The sequence below is a fragment of the Thalassophryne amazonica genome, chromosome 1 (assembly GCF_902500255.1).
Source record: "Thalassophryne amazonica chromosome 1, fThaAma1.1, whole genome shotgun sequence".
Taxonomy (NCBI): domain Eukaryota; kingdom Metazoa; phylum Chordata; class Actinopteri; order Batrachoidiformes; family Batrachoididae; genus Thalassophryne; species Thalassophryne amazonica.
Genome location: NC_047103.1, coordinates 73745349 through 73764931, shown reverse-complemented (window position 1 = coordinate 73764931; position 19583 = coordinate 73745349). Strand labels below are relative to the sequence as shown.

Here is a 19583-nt window from a genome sequence, read left to right as displayed (position 1 = left end):
TAATTGGAAAGGCCTTTGTGCTCCTGTGATGCTCACAGGAGCTATAACAGTAACTGAAATGCCAAATTCAATACAACCCATGCCACAGAAACTTTGTAAGAAAAGAGGAATAATGACGTTTAAAACAGACTACAACATCACAGTAAGAAACGGGATACCAGAAGGGATACCCCGACAATTAGAAGCCATAGACAGTAGCAGAGTTAAAGCAGATGAAGACGCGGATAAATGGGGATGGGCATTGGCTCTGTTCGGGGTTACTCCAAAAATCCGTTCTAGGTTCCAGGAGGTGCAGTGGATTAATTACTTGTGGTATAATCAGCAAAGATACCTGAACTGGACATTGGCAGCAGTAGGAGCCTTAACCGAACAACTGCACGCCACCTCGCTAATGACAATGCAAAATAGATTAGCTATCGAGATGATGATGGCTGATGAACAAGGAGTTTGTATTATGATCAAAGCCACCGAATGTTGCACAGCTATTCCCATGCGTACAGGGGAAGACGGAAATTTGACAGAGCTCTTAATCACACTTGAAGAGATGCAACAGGAACTGTTAAGTAACTCCATAGGAGGGAGAAATGAAACTGACGATTCTGGATACATTGTAGGGAATGGAATGAATATTGGCCCACTGTTTTCACTGTTTGGGGCTCTAAGGAGAGGGTGGATATCATGGAAAGACTGGTTATACCAGATAGGTGTAGTCTTGGCACTAACAGGGGTGGCGGTCTTGCTGGTAATATGTTGTGGTATTCCCTTGATAAAATTTCTGGTCAATAAATTGATTTCATCCACAGTAGGACAGCTCCCACTGTTAGCCATCCGAGCCCTAGAAGAAAGCACAAACGAAACAGACAGAGAACCAGAATATATGGAAATGGATGAAATACCAATTATCCTCCCCAACAGCCCCCAGCTCCCTAATATTGTGGCGTACACCCCAGATAGGGAGGACTGGGATGGACCATGCTTGGTGATATTGTAGACGAGGAAGAAGACATGCACGCACATTTACATTCACACACATGCACCCACAAAAATGAGGGATAGGATAGACAATATCTGAAAGAATGACATGGAGCTGTAATAATGAACGTATATGTATATTACTAGGACACAGGAGTATGGCTGAGAGACCAGACTCCCCTGATCAGGGACCTATGCCTGATCTGCCTCTATCAAGTCTGATTGGACTCTCAGAACTGTTTGGAGAAGAGGATATACAGGAGGGATGGTCGAGACATGATTGGTCGCCACAGCCGCCATCCATCCAGCAGCTAAACCAGTTGGCAACAGAAGGATCTTCATCGTTCCAGCATCTGGCGATGACGGCTTCACAGAATCTGCCTGCAGCAAGAGTCGGCCCAAGGACTCCACCATCACCTGAAGGACCCTTTGGACTCAGGAACACACCCCTTCCGCAGATGCCATGGAGACAGTCACATGTGCCAGTGGCAACGATACCCTCCAGGGGAGGCAGCCAAGGTTGGCCATATGCAGCAACCGCCCGAGTGCATCCTAGACCCAATTCACTGCTAGGACCTGTCCCCAGCTTTCCACCCCCAAGGCAGGAGAGATATTCTGATCAGCCCAGTACCTCTGGAGGAGGATCAGCAGGGGTGGACCTTAGTCGAACTCACCCACCAGGACAGAGGGGAGCTTTGTACAGGCTACTAAATGCCCAGAGTGTCCCAACCACTTGCCTGTGCGATATCAACAATACTCCCCCCACACACGAAATGCCTTCCCCCTTGTACTTCCTGTCCCCTGGACTGCACAACCTTAATCTGGTCATGGTCACCCCACTGGACATGGCAATCTTGGTTCGAGAGCTTCGTCTTCCACAAGAGTCTGTTCCAAAAACCTTGGAGCAGCTCCTGCCCCTCACAAATCACATTCCCCATGAGCTATTTGAGGAAATCATGCCACAACTGAGTCAGACAGCTGCATACCTGTTAAGGATACACCGTGACAATGCCAACATCTCTTGTGCTCAGGAGGGCCTCCATACTCAACTGTGTGGTCTTCAGTCTAGTATGGACATGCTAGCCAGCATGATGGAGCATATGGAAAGGGAGCAGCTAGGACTGGCCACCACCACCCTGAATGTGGGCAAGAATTCTCTGGGGGCCCTGTACAACCTGGCCAAGCAGCACAAGGAGCTGGAAAGATCCATCAGAGAACTGCACGACTGTCTGAAAGCCAGAATTCCTGATCCTTCCCCCACTACCCCTGAAAGGCCAACCTCCCCATGTTCCCCAACTTCTCCCAAAACTTCAGATGCTGAGTAAATGCTGAGGAGCGCGGACTGACGTAATGGCACTGAAAACGGACTATGATCTTGGTTCTTGAGTTTGAATTGCGGACTGGTTTCAGATATCTGAGTGTAAATAAAAACAAAGAAGGATATATGTTAGTAACGAAGGTTGGGTAAATGTCTGTCCTTACCATCATCTGCGTAACACAGATAAAGCTAAATGCATACACATAGATATCACATTGCAAAGTTATAAAAAGGGGACCCTTACACGGCGTGTTTGGAGATTTAGTAGTAAAGATGCACCATAGGGACCCCTTTTTCTTAAATTATAGCATGCCTCAAGAGACATGCATCGCCTAAATTTGGCGTCTGGCCAAAAAGGGCATTAGAAAACAAGCTGAAAAAGAAGAAAAACAAAGTGGAGAATGTTGAGAAATGGCCTATAATGAAAACCATTATATGATTGACTAAGGCAAATGACTTAAGGACGGACATGAAGGGAAACCATTTATTGTGTTTATCATTTAACTAGACATAGCTGCGCTAACCTTAGAATAGTTTCTTGATTGGTTGACTAAATAGTGGTAACGTAGGGGTTATTTGATGCATTTAAGTAATAAATGTGTGACGCTTTAACAAAATAATATGTAGAACCAAGTATAATGGGTTGGAGCCTCTGGTTGAGTGAGACAATAGATGCCAGAAGATGATTGGTTGCACTAATGTCAATGTAATGCCTTTACTTTGCCATGATTAAGAGGTTGCTGTAACTTGTTTTATGTGGCCATTTTAAGTGCCTTGAATTACACCAAAACTCAATGTTTGAATGTCACCTTGCGTTGATATAATCCGGCTAATTGCTCACCTTGTGCCTTAGTATGTAGGTTCACCTGCACTTCAATATATTTACCGTGTGAAGTATCACTGATATTCATATCCGCACCAGAGTTATCAGTAAGTCGAGTGATGTGTTTTTCTTTTTTATTATTGCAATGCACAAATGAAGATGTCTTGTCAGTAAACAACCCAAGAGTATAGTTGAAGTAATGGGACTCTTTCGAGTCCCAGAGGAGGGACTGTAGAAGAATTTTTAGGTCCTTATTTGAACTATGATGAACTATCAAGTGTCCTGATCCGAACTGTATGTCCTCTGGTTGAACTAGCAGGTGTTCAACCCCAAAAAAAGGGCTCTATTAGTCATTCAGTCTGTCAGGGGCTTTCCAAGGCCTTTTAGGTGCTTTCCCGCAGGCCACGTGCAGGGGCCTCAGGCCAGCTGCACCTGTGGCTGAGGCCACGTGCGGGGGGGGCCTCAGGCCAGCTGCACCTGTGGCTGAAGGTCTTTTAAAAAAATCAGTTGTAAATCCTTCACGTTTTAATGGGAGCGTTTGTCACATTGAAATAATGGCCTAACACCTGCTTAGGGTTCACTAGAGGACGCTTCCAATAGAAAACCATGTCTTGGGAATGAAATAAATAAAAAAGTCGAAGGAGGAGCGATGCCCGTGGGTCTCCAATAAATAGATGAGCGCAGTTGTCACTTATTCAGTCTCTCTAGAGGACTCAGTTTGTCTAAGCTCTGTGTCGAAGGCTTAAATAAACTTAAAAACTCTGTGCATTTTATCTTGCTTAAGGCTGAATTATTCTAAAGTGTTGTGTCCTTTTCTAGCATATCACTTGCAATTAGTTTGTGTTATCTAAAAGACGACATCCTGAGAAGACTAAAGACGAGCCACGACAATCTTCTGGTCTCAAGCCCAACGCCTTAACCACTAGACCACCACCTTACCACCATAGATATGCAGGAACACACAGGACTTCTGCATAGTGATCATTAAAATGGCTCAAACCGACAATTCTGGAAGAGGCTATTAAGTCAGCACCACAGAACTCCGAGTTCACCGATGCAACAGCAACAAGAATTCCGGTAAAAGGAGAGAAAGACTTTTTTGTGCACAAAGATAAATGTCTGTGCTAAAGCGCTGCTGTCCAGACTATGAACCTTTATCACAAACATCTACTGAGCCAAAGAAGTTGTCTTTCCTGTCTGAATGGTAATTCCTCATGTGCTCTTTGCTAGACCGGGACCACAACTGGCACAGAAAAAGACCTGTCGTAATTATCGTGTTTATGTGAGCAACTGATTAAATTACAAGTAAACCTCATTTTACACTAATAAGCAGACTAGTCAAATGAAGCCACAATGATGAACTGAAAAAGATGATGGGAAATCTGTGATGTTTATCTATAAATGTGCAAGTGGTATCCTTCTGTTTGTGTCTTTACTCACATAAACAGTTGGATGGAAGCTTCCATACACTCATCATGGGCTTTAATGTCATGGTAATTTTTGGGCATTTAATGATGTCTTTGAACGTTTTTTTTTTCTGTTTTTTGTTTTTGTCAGGGTGGAATGATTGTACATACATAATTAATGACTTTAATAAACAAGAATTGGGTGGACAAGTTTGAATTTAATTTGGATCCACACAGGGTCAAAATTATACATATAAAACAAGGATCACCAACCCTGTTGCTGGAGGACACCTGTCCTGCATATTTTTTATTTTTTTTTTTAAACTCTCCCTGTTCCACTCCCAGGCAATTAACTCAATCAGGTGTGCTCAGCCAATTAAGAGCTAGAAAACACCACTTAAAAAAAAACAAAAAACACAGGAAAAACTAGAAGCACTCAGAGAGTGCAAACCTCCGCCAAGGCCATGGGGTCACTGACGCCATAACAGCTACACGCCGTGGAATCATTGAACCTAAAAAAAAGTCTAGCAATGATGTTTGCTCAGTAGTAAAAAAGTTTAATCTGCTGTGACTGGATAGCATGTATCCTTAGCACTTGGCATCACAGTTTATTGCAACTTGCACCTTTCCCAGAAGCTACTGAGCACTGATATTGAATGTGCTTATAGACTAAAACAAATAAGAGACAAAATTCAATTTATTATTCAACTAAACTGCAAATATATGAATTTTTTAACATTTATGAAACACTTCTCTAAACAAGGCCATAGGGTCACTGACCCTAAAGAGATTCCCTCCTTGGCACAGTGATCTATTAAACAATTCAGTGTTACAACCAAAACTATGATACATACACTTTTCTTTCCTTTATATTTGACATCCTTGACCATGAAAACATACCACTAGAACTTGGAATCACTTTTATGTCTTTATTAGTTCAAAAGTTATTGTATAAAAACGATTTTTCGGTAATGACAGTTGTCTTCTGGATCTAGCTCCATAACATTTGAAGCTACATCAAATCTGATGACACCTTACTGAATCAGTACAGATTCAGCTACAATTTGGTGTTAGTTGTGCATCTCTAGCTTCATTTGTCACCTCACACTGACACATTTTCTATTTTCCCTATATTTTTGCATATTCTGGATCACCAGATCCGGAATCCGGATCCGATCATCACCAAACTTTGTTGTTTGATAGAACATTTGACTATGTTACACCCTAATTTTTTTCAAGCCTTTCTGCCTTGTTTTTGTGGCGTTAGAAACTAGAATGTCAAAATGCCCCTTATCCCGCAATGGTGAAAAATCCTTTAAAAAAATCCTGGATCCGGATCGTGATCTGGATCACCACTAAAATTTAATCACTTGTTCCCCTTGTCATTTCCAACCACTCCACAAAATTTCATCAAAATCCGTTCAAAACGTTTTGAGTTATCCTGCTGACAAACAGAGACAGACAAACAAACGCGACTGAAAACATAACCTCCTTGGCGGAGGTAACAAGAATGGAGGGCTGGCTTGTCCAAATGTGCTTTAGCATACCTCAAGTGACTCTGTTTCGGGCGTGTACACAGAAAAGGCTTCCTCTGCATTAATCTCTCAATCATTAATCTCTCATCCAGCATCTCCTTGTGCAAAGTGCTGTGTATACTTGAACGATGCACAGAGACACTATGTGCAGCAAGATCATGTTGTAGGTCTTTGGAGCAGGTCTGTGGGTTGACTATGACTGTTCTCACCACCATTCACTTCAGCTGAGATTTTTCTTGGCCTGCCACTATGGGCTTTAACTAGTACTGTGCCTGTGGTCTTCCATTTCCTCACTATGTTCCTCGCAGTGGAAACTGACAGCTGAAATCTCTGAGATAGCTTTCCCCTAAACCATGATGTTGAACAATCTTTGTTTTCAGGTCATTTGAGAGTTGTTTAGAGGCTCCCATGTTGCCACTCATTAGAAGAGATGCAAAGAGGAGAGACATTTGTAAATGGCCACCTTAAATACCCTTTCTCATGACTGGATTCACCTGTGTAAGGACGTCAAGGGTCAATGAGCTTTCCAAAAAAATTTTGTGTTTTGTGCCCAAATTTATACACCTGCCTAATTTTGTTTAAATAATTATTGCACACTTTCTGTAACTACTAGAAACTTCATTTCACTTCTCAAATATCAGTGTGTTCATCTGCTATATATAACTGAAATTTCTGATCCAGATAACCAATGATTTATAAAGGGAAATCATGTAAATTATCAGGGGTGCCCAAACTTTTGCATACAACTGTAGTTTAAGCCCTCCTTGGTGGTGATTGTGTGAACTCATGTGTATACATTAATTTACAATCGCCACCAGGGGGCATTCATGTCATGGAAAAGTACACACCATCGCCTCAACAACAAAGAGCAAGTCCCTTTGGCTGCTCCCTGGTTTTCATTCGGGGTCACCAAAGCAGATTCACGGTGGATCTGTGTGTTGAATTAGCACAAGTTTTACATTGGATGCCCTTCCTGAAGCAACTCCACATTACATGAAGAAATGTGGCAGGGGTGAGGTTTGAACTGGGAACCTTCCACACTGAAACCAAGCGCAGTAACCACTTGGCCACTACAATAAAGTACCTACCTAATCAAGGTATTCAGACAATAAATTAAGTGATGCCCCTGTTGTTGGACTGCAGCTGGACATTGTGAACACTTTTCCATAGATATATACAATTGTCTTTTATATACACAAGATGGTATGCAACATTATGATGTTCAAGTCCAAGCACACTGGATAGAAAGTAAACATGCCTGAAGCTACTGCTCCAGTCATGTTTACTTTTCTTTTTCATCTTCGGTGTAATTAATCTTCATGAATAAAAAATATTCCAAATTTAGAATTAGAGATAAGCAAGTAATGAACAGCAAACAAGCATGAAATGCTCCCCTGAGCCAGTCTCTTGAGGATCCCTGCACCACAGAACACCACCTGAGCTGCCTGTTAGTGCAACCCTGCTTTGTTTGTTAATCATTAAGCATTGTTACCATTGGTGGGCAACGTGGCTGCTGTCTGTTGGACTGAACCTGTTGCTCCATCTGCTGCTCCATCGACTCTGTGCCTCCATCCTGCTTCTCAGTGAAGCACAGGACCTGCAGAAGTGCAATTAATAGAGTTCAGATTGTGCCTTTGATCCTGTAAACCATGTGAAGAATAAAAATAAATCATCTCATTCCCACACTGCTGCATGAGTCATCTGGAGTTCAGCATCTTGCTCATACAGGTTTTTTATTTAAAAAAAATAAATAAATAAATAAAGTGGCTTGTACATAAACTACTACATGCCAACGCCATGAGCATCCATGCAAAGTGGTGACTTCAGTACCAAGTGCAATTTAGGCTTCAGTGTCTTGCCTAAATGAATTTTGATACAAAGGCATGTATAACCAGCATAAGGGATTTGATCCCATCACCTTCAACTAATAGATGATCTGCCCTACTCAATCTGTAGACACACAGTACACACCAACATGCCCCTCTACCATATTCATTATATTACTGTTTTAGATTTGGATTTGTGACCCATCACTGTTTTGTCACTTTTCAACTTGAAGTGAGAGGACATTTTGGCATCCTTGGACTCAACGTTACCCACAACTGGTATTTAGAAATCTTTCTGATGAAGGTGTTTGGGTGTTACAACCCAATGATGACTTGCTTCAATTGGCAACTCTTTGCACTTTACACTGACCTTAAGAATAGAACCTAATTATTAACACACCACATGAAATTAATTTGGACATACAGCTGAGCCACCAACTGTTCAATTGTTTCTGCTCCTTTAAAACAACTTTAACAAGACCTGCTCCCAATTTTCACCATTCATGTGGAGATACATTTATACACTGCAACACATCAGATGTGTTCAGCATGTCGCAGACAGGTCTATAGAATATTACATAAGCAAAACAACATCATTTAATTGATCTGACGCACCAATGTCCATAATTGGAAAGGGAAAATAAGCCAATGACACATTGCCCCCATTGTGCGGAAATCCAAAGGGACAAATGTCAAATATCAAGGCAACAATTTTATAACATTCATTTTAAACACAAACATTAGATTTCGACTTCATTAATATATTCTTTGTATTTAACACTGCCTTGGGAAAAGTTGCCTCAATGGCCAAGCTTGAAGCTTTGGTGAGTGTATTTCATTTTTCTCACTTTTTGAAGAAAACAAACAAAAATCTAAGGCTTAGTCATTCTCCAAATGGAGGCCATTAATGTTCAGTTGTGTGCATGATGTGAGATGGTCCCTGTTCTTAAAGAAATATTTGAACAAACTCATCTGAAACTGAAATCAGGAGTAATAGCTGGTGATGATTAGGCCAGTTATACTGAATTAAGTAATGTTATGATTCTGAGTTTCCCCAACCTTAAGATAAAGAATTCTGGGACATTTATCAAAAATACATGTGCTCATTACCTCCGCCAACAAAGTTGAGCAGAGGTTGTTTTGTGGCCATTTAAATTTAACAATGAAAACCCCATTTAATGTATATTTTACATTATATCTCAATCAAATATGCCCCAACCACTCTCATATTTGAAAGTGAGGTGCAGACTGACACTCACTATTGCCTGACAAAGGTTGATCCAGGTTGTGGATAACTGAATTGAATATTCAAATGTCCACAAAATTAACATCACTTTGACCAGATGGAATTAGTTAATTAGTGAAGTCACCTGGTGGAGTGGGTGGTTGCAAAGAAAACCTGCTCCCTCTTGGCCCTTTCTGGAATCAGTTTGAGACCTCTGCTTTAAGACCAACAAGCAAAACACAGATGGTCTCAAAACTCTGGCTCTTCATCCTGCTTTTGTTCACTGTAATTCAGTTAAATCCACCAACATTACGTTTAGCTGAACTTGATCGTTACTCAACATCCAATTTCTAAACAATTTAACCACCCAGTCAGTATGTCACCAGTCATTTATTTCATCCCCCAAACAAAAAGGTTGCCACCCAGTTTTGTCCACTGACAAGTCAATCCCTGGTCAACAGGAACTGCATTAGTCAGCGCACATCATGAACCATGTCCAAAATCCTATCAGACAACCTCTGGATAACTTTACTCCTATTACATCACAGCATGAAAGAAACTTAAAGGAGAAGTATAATTTGCAAATGAACAACATCTCATGCAAAATCACAAATGATACGCTACTCTCTGCCATATTAGCTGCTTGGATGAAATATATAACGGTATTAATAAATCTTTTGTGATGAAATATCTAAATGAACAAATTGATCTCTCTCTATAAATGTAATTGACAAATATGGAACATTTTAAAACAACAACAAAAGTCTAATTATCTTCCTTTAACAATGTCAGAAAAACATTTTCCTCAATGCACATCTTCACATGATGTGAATTTTCACTGAAATCCATAAAGCTGCTTAGCAGGAGTTGCATTTACAAGGTTAATGCATCCATTAAAAAACAAAGAACCAATGAGTTTCCCTTAAAGATGTTGGATCAGAATTATTTCTTTTCATGCACACCTTCATAGTGTTCTACCAGTGTGTAAAGTTTCACAGAAATTCACCAAACAGTTTAGGAGGAGTTGTGCTTAGAAGACAAGTGGACAGATGGACTCTTATATACCCCCTAAAATTCAGTTCAGTGGGGTATGACAATCTGCACAGACAGACAGAGTTTGTTCACTGCTTTTTGTCCTATTACTCCTTTTAATAATTTGACTATGTTGCTGAACATTTTTAAGTCTAAAGAGCGCATGTTTGAAGACAAATTCCTTTTCTTCAGCCAAATGTGGGAGGGCAGTTCCTTCTTGTAATTCAAGCCAGTAATGCCACACCCTGTCATTTCCACTCCTGTGAGATATTTGGGTGCAGCCTTTCTTCAGCATTCAGTTGAACAACAGTTTTACACTGTCAACTTCTGCCTACATACCAACTCTCTCCCTTTATTATCTATTGTATTGGTCACCAGCAAGGCCTCTCTGCTGTTTATTGTGTGAAACATATAGCCAAGAAGGCAGAGAGCTGAGCCAAAGACTTTATTACCCATGTCTGAATTTGCACCATTTAACAGTGACATTGTTCCCACTTATCTTTTTCAAACAATTGCCTCACTCCTTTTTCCACATAAAATGTGGAAAAAGTGAAGTGCTGTGCATACTTTCTGGATATACTGTAATATAATGGAGGACAGCAGCTTTTAGATCAACGTTATGGTAAATGGGCTGCATTTATATAGCGCTTTTCCATCTGCATCAGAAGCTCAAAGCGCTTTACAACTGTGCCTCACATTTACCCATTCACACAGACACACTCACACTTTGAAGTTAGGGTGCTGTCACGCAAGGTGCTCACTACACATCCGGAGCAACTATAGGGGATTAAGGACCTTGCCCAAGGACCCTTAGCAATTTTCCATATAATCAACTGTTGCACTTCTTTTATTTAAATCACAGACATGTTAGCTGCATCCAGCAATAACAGAATTTATCAGCAAAAGAGTGATGAATAATATATTTAGGCTCTTCCAAAGTGATAAATCCAACCATCTTTTCGACACCTTCACAGCAAGGCAGAAGTATAACATATTCAACTACAGGACGTTATTGAACTGATAAGCTTTACTGCTCTACACTTCCATATTCTGCAGCATGTTTCTACTGTCACAACACACAACTACATCCAAAAAAATCTTAACCCGATTCAGGACAGAACAGGTGTTTGAGACTCCTGCTGAAGATGGAGGTTTACAATAAATCAGGATAAAACTGCACCTGATCCTTTTGCCGGATCAAAGGTCAGTTTAACACACCAACAGGGTGTGTCACGTGCACATACGTAAGAGATAAAATATCAAACTTTAACCCAGGTCTGCTTTCATTAGGAGGAATAAAAATAGAAAACACAAGCACACTGTAACTCTAATGATAAGATAAGAGAGATTAACCTTCCTACAACAGGGTTAAGGTGTGTACATGTACATTTGTCACGCGTACCATACCTGTGACATCTGTGTGGCGGTGTTACCACGGGCTCCCAGCAACACCATGGATAGAGCTGAAGAGATACTAAAGGGGGAGAAGAATACATTTCCGGATTCGTTGTCCTTGCTCAGCTTTTTGAACAAAGCCAGGGAAAAGGCAGTGTTGGCTTTGGATACTGAAGTTTCCATAATGCTTAAAAAAAGAAGACAGAACATTCCATTTTAACAAGCAGCTTCATCATACAGCTGGGAAAACAACACTAAAAACAGTTCAATACTGAAAACCTGCATAAATAAATTATTGGTCGGAGTTAATGAGCTGTGGGTGGAGCATGGAGAGTAAAAAAACATACAGGGCAAACGCCCCCCCAGGAGCAGATTTGGACGGCCCTGCGACAGAAGAAGCAAAGTGCCTTCTTGCAGAGGGAGGGGTCTCAAGAATGAAGGAGAGGCATCCGGAGCAAAGTTTTATCCAGTTTTTCCTGAAGAGCCACTTTGAAAAAACTACCACCATCCATTTTACAAAAATGTAAGACTCTTGGAGCCATACAGACTTTACAAGTTAAGGAGGACAGGGTCCAAATTAACACCAAGGAATTAATGAGCTTTGTCCAAACTAATGACCTGATGAAGGATTTAGAGTCATCCAACTTTAAAAGAGCACCGTATCATGACAGACACGAAGGCTTGTGACCAAGGAGAAGGCATAAAAAGCCACACAGATTTATAGTTCATCAACAGGACAAAGGCTGAGGCTTAATTTCAAGAGTTTTTTTTTTTTTTTAAGTAAAAATTGAGACAAAGAAAACCAACGGGTAAGGTTGAAGAAAGGTCAGTACTGTGGGTAACAAAAAGGAATAAAGCTCCCGTTGCCATTCACTACATAATTAAGGGATTCATGATGTACAACCAAACCAAAGGCTTCATGTTTGTCTTTTGTACAGTCAGCCATAGCCGCCGCCTTCTTCCTCTTTCCGCTGCTCCTGTTAGGGGTCGCCACAATTCAATTTATTTCATTTATATAGCACCAAATCACAACAAAGTTGCCTCAAGGCACTTCACACAAGTTCACACGATAATTTCTCCAAAAATACGATAATTTTGAGGTTTTGGTACGATAGTTGCATATTTCCTATCTGGCAACACTGCCACTACTTGTAGCTGCACTATTCCACCGGACTCCCTCTCAGTCACACACATGCACCCAGTCTTGCTCCTATTGTGTTTATTCATATCAAACTAATTTCTTTTGGCTTAGATTGAGTACAGCAGATCTATTATTGATCTGTGGTTGTTACTGTGATCTTTCGAGTTGGACACCAGATGTTCTGCCCTACACAACTCCAGATGTACAGTGAGAATGTGGCACAAGTAGCCTCAAACTCTGGACCTTCTTCTTATTTTTTAAATTTATTTAATTACCCCCAACTCCATTCAAAAACCACGTACAGTCACTTGCCCAGTTCCGGATCATTGCCAGTTCCAGATCACTGCTGTAGTTTTTGTGCCGCCGTTTCTCGTAATCAGCACAAATAAGCTAATACTTGGTACCAATGGAAAGATTGATGTTTTGTCTACAAACAACCACAAGCTCGACCGGATCCAGCCGTCCTTGTGATCAGCAGAGGAATCAAAACATCCCGGTGTCTGCGGTGTGCGCACTTTTTCTGACTCACTCATTCCTGCAAATTTGAAAATAATCTCTAAATGTAGCAAAGGTGAGTTGGCCATTCTGTGTTTTTGGTTCTAGAGTGGGAAAATACTTACCTGGGTAGAAAATGTCAGTGTGTTATGTCTTGCTGTTTAATTGATGCGCGCATTTATCTCCGACGTGAAAATTTGCCGTTTGCGGATCACTGAAGCAGCAGCCTCCTGTCTGTAGTTGTGAGTCATGTGGACTTTGGGGGTCATCTCAACATCACGAATGGACATGAATGTGGGGACTTTTACTTTTTAATTTGGGAGAAATCTCACCTCCACACTTCATTTTTTGCTCGTAAAAACGTATAACAGCGCCTTTCGAAACTAAGTAAATTCTCATTTAATAAGTATAATTTCTATCATTTTATGTTCAAAACACATTCTCAGGCACAGTGTGTATCATTCTGTATTAGAAGGGCTCCAGCCAGATGCCAGGAATGACCCAAAGTGACACAGAGGTGTCATGATCCTAAACTGGCAAAAGTGATCCATGTCTGGCAAATGTTTGCATCACACATAATGCGGCTTCACCTTTAAGTAGAAGCGCTGCTCCACGCAGACTTTTCAGCTAAATAACATCCAATACCCAATACACAATACACAATTAAAGGACATTCAGTTGCATTATGGCAGGGGTGGCCAAGTTCGGAGTCCTCGATAAAGGTGGCTCTCGAGGACCGAACTTGGCACCCCTGCATTATGGCTCCGTATAGCGGGACTTTTAAAACGGTGATCCGGAACTGGCATCCGTCTGTACCACGAAGTACACTTTCTTGGGAGTGAAGCGAATGAAGTTTATAATTTTGACCCTATTAATCAAAGAAGAGAAGCAACGTGAAAACAATCGAAATTAAGAAACGTTGTCCAACTGTTGTGTTGTGAGAGACCATATAGATGTTGAATTATGTAGTGTTTGAATGATATGAATTTAAAAGACACCTTGTGGGTTTGGATGAAGAGTGATGGTTACCATGACAGTCTACTTGGTGTTGTTTATAGGAAAGAAGATGCAAGTGATGAATATAATATGAGTCTGTTAGAACAATTTGATATTGCAAGTAGAATTTGTAAAGGTAAGCTGTTGATAATGGCGATTTAATCTGCCAAGTATAGACTGGCAGAATAGCCTTGTAAATTGAAGGTTGAAAAACTCATTGCACAGAAATTTCTGATAAAATTTGTGATTTGTATTTATGTCAGAATGTCTAGAGCCTACTAGACAGAGAGGGACTGATTCCCCAAGTTGTTTAGACTTAGTCATTTCTTCTTCCTCGCCAGTTGCAGTAGAGCATGTTAAGGTTGGATGCCCTATTGGTAATGCTGATCACAGCGTATTAACCTGGGTCTTTAATATTAAGGTCAATTATCATGTACTCGTGAGTTATTTAGGTATGATTATAATCGAGCAGCTTACGAAAACTCTGTAATTTTATTAAAAATGTTGATTGGTCTTGTGTGTTTACAAATGACGTAGATGTTGCATGGGAGTTTTTTTCATAGGCAAATTAATACCGTTGTTAAGGAATGTGTACCTTTAGTAAAAATAACTAGTGGTGGCAAGATTAATCCACCCTGGTTAAATGTTTCAGTTAAAAGGGCTATCAGAAAGAAATATTTTTCCTTTAAAAGATATCAGGAAACGAAATCTTACGCTAGATATCATGAGTATGTTAAGGCCAGAAATGCTGCCAATAAAAAAACCAGGGCAGCAAAAAGAGAGTTTGGAAAAAATCTCTGTAAAAGGGCCAAAAAGAACCCCAGGCTTTTTATAGTATGTAAATAATAGGACTAAAAGCAGGTTTAATATCGATAAATTGAAAAATGAAAATGGCATGATTACTGATGATGATGAAGAAATGCTGTAGGAGTTAAAATCATTTTTTCCAGTCAGTTTTTGTGAATGAAGAATGATAAGAGCTTGATCTGGTTTAATGATTTTATGAAATGTATTTATGGCGAAACAGTATGTGATCCCTTTAATTTTATGGTCAAATGTTGAACATCGTGTTTTAGATGACATATTTTTCTCACCTGAAGATGTGAAAAAGCTGTTGCTTCAGATGAATGCTAATATGTCGATGGGCCGGACGGAAATACATCCTCGAGTTCTTAAAGAGTCGGCTGAGGCCATTATTACCCTTATTTTGCATCTTAGACAATCTTTTGACCAATGTAGACTTCCTGGCACTGGAAGAGGGCCAGTGTGACTCCTATTTTCAAGAAGGGTTGAAAGACCATAGCAGGTGTTACGGCCTGTGAGTCTGACATCACAGGTTTGTAAAATTATGTGAAAAAATAATTCGAGACAAGCTTGTAATCTTTATAGAAAAAAGTGCTCTCGAACGATCAGCATGGTTTTCGAAGGGCAGATCATGTCTCACTAATTGACTTGTTACTCTTGAGGAATGGACGCAAATGTATGACGAGGGCTTACCCTTTGATGCCCTGTATCTCGATTTTCGCAAAGCATTTGACTCGGTGCCGAGTGCCAGACTTATTTATAAATTGCGAAAGTACGGAAGAAGGAAGACGTAATTGGATAGAAGATTTTTTAAGTGATAGGGAACAGAGAGTTTGCATGAATGGTGTGAAGTCCTCTTGGATGAAGGTCACCAGTGGTGTCCCCCAGGGATCAGTTATAGGTGCCGATGTTTTTGCTTTTTAGCAGATGATTTGCCGTGTGCAATAAAGTCAAACTGTAAAATTTTTACCAATGACACGAAGGTGTATCACCCCATCCTTTCCTTAACTGATGGGGAAGACCTCCAGTCAGACATAGATAGTCTCATGGCTTGGTCTGAAGAATGGTTACTTGGGTTTAATGAAGGAAAATGCAAAGTTCCCCATATTGGTAGAAAAAAATCCATGTTACGATTATTTTATGAATGAAAAACAATACAAGTGGTTTCAGAAGAAAGAGACCTAGGAGTGTTGATTTCCAAGGACTTATCCTTTTCCCGCCACATTGCTCTTTCGGCAGCTAAGGCCAATAGAATTCTTGGGATGATAAAAAAGGGCCTTTTTGTTTATTGACAAGGACTCTTTTCTTCTTTTATACAAAACGTTTGTTCGTCCTCACCTTGAATATTGTGTGCAGGCATGGCCACCATATTTGCAGAAAGACAAAATATTTTAGAGAAAGTACAGAGAAGGGCCCACTAAGTTGGTTCCAGAATTTAAAAATTTGCCTTATGAGGATAGGCTCTTGCAACTTGGTCTCACAAGTCTTGAAGATAGATGAACTCGAGGTGATTTGATTGAAATATACAAAATTTTGCATGGTTTTGAGAATGTTGTACCCCACGGTAGTTTTTGAATTGAGAAGGTATACTAGCCTTAGAGGGCATAAATGGTGCTTGGAAGTTAATAGATCTAGATTAAATGTGAGGGAAAGAATTCTTTAGTAACCGAGCAGTAAGATCTGGAATAGTTTGCCACCTGAAGTGGTCTTCCCCAAGTACAGATATTTTAAAGCAAATTATGATTTGTATTATAGTATAACGAATGCCACAGATTTTGATTTGATTGCTGATAGCTGTTTTTATTGAATGTTATGATTATGATGTATTATATGCAATCATGTATTATTCTTAGCGATATTTTTAAAGCAAATTATGATCTGTATTTTAGTATACGAATGTCACCTGATTTTTGATTGATAAGTTGTTTTTACTGAATGTTATGATTTGTTATGATGTGTCATTAATATGCAATCATGTATACAATATTTTACACAAAATGAATTATGAATTATGTTGAAATAACAAACTACTAGTGATGTTAAGCTCGAGTCAGGCTGCTCGACACAGCATCGAGCTTTGTGAACCAGAAGTGTCGGTGAGCAGCGTTTCGAGCACGCCCCCATCACGTGACCACTGCGAGCGAGGCCTCGTTACGTCACACCACGTGTCGAGCTTCGCGGGAAAGTCGAATAATCTGGGCGTGTCAATACGACCCGCCAAGTATTTAAATGAGATCTGAGTCGCGGCGCAAACTGTGGGTTTGTGAGAGGAGGAGACCGCTAGCGACAGTGTTATTGCCAATTACTACGTGACAGGGACAGCATTAGTTTATATTTAGGTCTAGTTTAGAGTTCATTTAGTATAGTTAGCTACATACACATAGGACCTAACCACACACAACAGGCATCCATTCATATACAACATTTATCCACACAGTACATCAACACAAGTTATAGGTTAGACTATATATTCATAGGTAGATCAGAGACCGAGGCTGAGTAGTGACTGAAGAGCTGTGATTTTGGCGAGCGGGTCTTCTCCAAGCTGGAGAGGTGGTGAGGCAGAAGAGGAGCCGATTAAAGCCCAGCACTGTTGAAATGATTCTTTTTTGAATAAAAATTGTTGATATTGAACAATCACCATCTCCTATCCCCTCTATTCTAATTTACAAATTACAGTATCATAAGCACAAGTTGCAGAAGCACATGCCTTTCTCACTTTTCCCGTCACATTCCATCCAAATATTATTTGAGGACTGATGAATCTACATATAGTCTACAATAAAGGCTTTCATAACCAGTATGTGTGCATCTGTAGGGACTATTTATTACATTAAGAAAGACAATAATGAAGATGACATTTTTTATTAGTATTTTTCAAGGACAAACCACATCAGTCATGAATTACTGCAAGCATTTGTCACAGCACTCGCTCAGGGTAATTCTCAAAACAATCCAGCAGATATCACCCTTCAAACTGTATCAAACGCCTCGAAGCAGTGTGTCAATTTTCAGCCAGTTGTGTTGAAGTGGCTCATTGGTTCATGAGGCCTCGAAATTGCCATCACTACAAACTACTGCAACAGCGACTGGTCGTTATTAACAGAAGTAACAAAAGCCAAATGAAGCAGCGCTCAATTACTTACAGACACCGAGCTGACTGTTGTCTTTAGGAGAACGTTTGTGGACACAGGAAGACTTTAGTTTCTGTCACTGGAGAGTCGACGGTCAGTGGACACGCCCTAAAACACCACCTAATTCGAAACACCTGATTCACTTCCGCACTCTGCCACGCGACGGCAGCCGAAAGGATCCAAATTGCCTCTAACCCTTAGCGACCTCACCGTGATTATATACGCAGACGCCACATAACTTGCTGCAACGTAACCCAGCGTCACCGCCATATTGGATGGGTCTCTTTACTGTAGGCTCGCACCAGAGTCAATGAAGAGTGAGCAAATTTGCCAGTATTTTGTGCTGCTTATGGTTGCGGTGCAGTATAGAAACCAGAGTACTTTTCACAAATAAGATTGAACAATAATTTTGGTTATTTTACCATTTGTAATATTGCGCCATCATAACAAACGATACTTACATTAGCCGTGTTAACATCCAACTAGTATCGCAACTTTTAAGCGAATTTTCGTTAATGCGGCAAAAGGAGTGCATTTGTGTGTGAAGTTAAAATTGTCTCATTAATATTTGTAAATGCACGCAGGGTGATCTACAAATAATCATTGATTTGCAAATGTGTTCAGATATCCACAAATGCAAATTTCATATTTGTAACTTGTAAATTGGTCTTTGCAAATAATGTTGTATTTGCAAATATAAAACTTAATTTGTAAAAAAAAAAAAAAAAAAAACAAATTACATTTGTAAAACTGAAATTGTATTTGTGATTGAGTTTCTTGTGGATCACCAATTACACGCCATTCATCGCTTTCCTCTGCGACGTCATTTTGAGACATTCTTTTATGGAGTTAAAATTTGTCTCATTAATATTTGTAAATGCACACAGGGTGATCTACAAATAATCATTGATTTGCAAATGTGTTCAGATATCCACAAATGCAAATTTCATATTTGTAACTTTAAATTGGTTCTTGCAATAATGTATTTGCAAATATAAAACTTAATTTGTAAAAAAAAAAAAAATACATTGTAAAACTGGAAATTGTATTTGTGAATTGAGTTTCAGCATTTGTGGATCACCAATTACACGCATTCATCGCTTTCCTTTGCGACGTCATTTTGAGACATTCTTTTCGCGAACGCAGATCCACAAACAAATGCCGACTGATTCACAAATACACACGCACACTGGATATCCACTAGGTGGCAGTGTGGTTCCAATTCATTGATGTGGCAAGCTGAAGTTATTTTTTTAAAATTATGTGTCCGCGGATTTCATCATGGGAAAGGGGGCGGGGGTGTTAGTGTTGTACTCTTTAACGCAGTGGTTCAAAATGCGTATTAAAAAGCACTGCGCCTGCGCGTGCTCCGTGACACAGACAAGTGAAAGTTCTAAAAGTTGCTACATTTAGCTAAGCTTCGCACAGGAGCCACACAGCGTCACCGCAGCAACCAAACCAGTCCCGCTTTACGACAACTG

General features: G+C 40.2%; 1 protein-coding gene across 1 annotated transcript in view; it reads right to left on the bottom strand.

Annotated features, from left to right (window-relative positions):
* LOC117511793 (leukocyte elastase inhibitor-like) overlaps positions 1-18261 on the bottom strand; it is a 54175-nt gene extending 35914 nt beyond the window's left edge. Inside the window, exons 1-3 of the mRNA XM_034171710.1 lie at positions 18115-18261; positions 11545-11719; positions 7547-7651 (exon numbers count right to left, since the gene is read on the bottom strand). Coding sequence (XP_034027601.1) covers positions 7547-7651; positions 11545-11715 — 276 coding nt within the window. The 5' untranslated portion in view covers positions 11716-11719; positions 18115-18261. The remainder of the gene's footprint in view (positions 1-7546; positions 7652-11544; positions 11720-18114) is intronic.
* Between the last annotated feature and the right edge of the window lie 1322 nt (positions 18262-19583).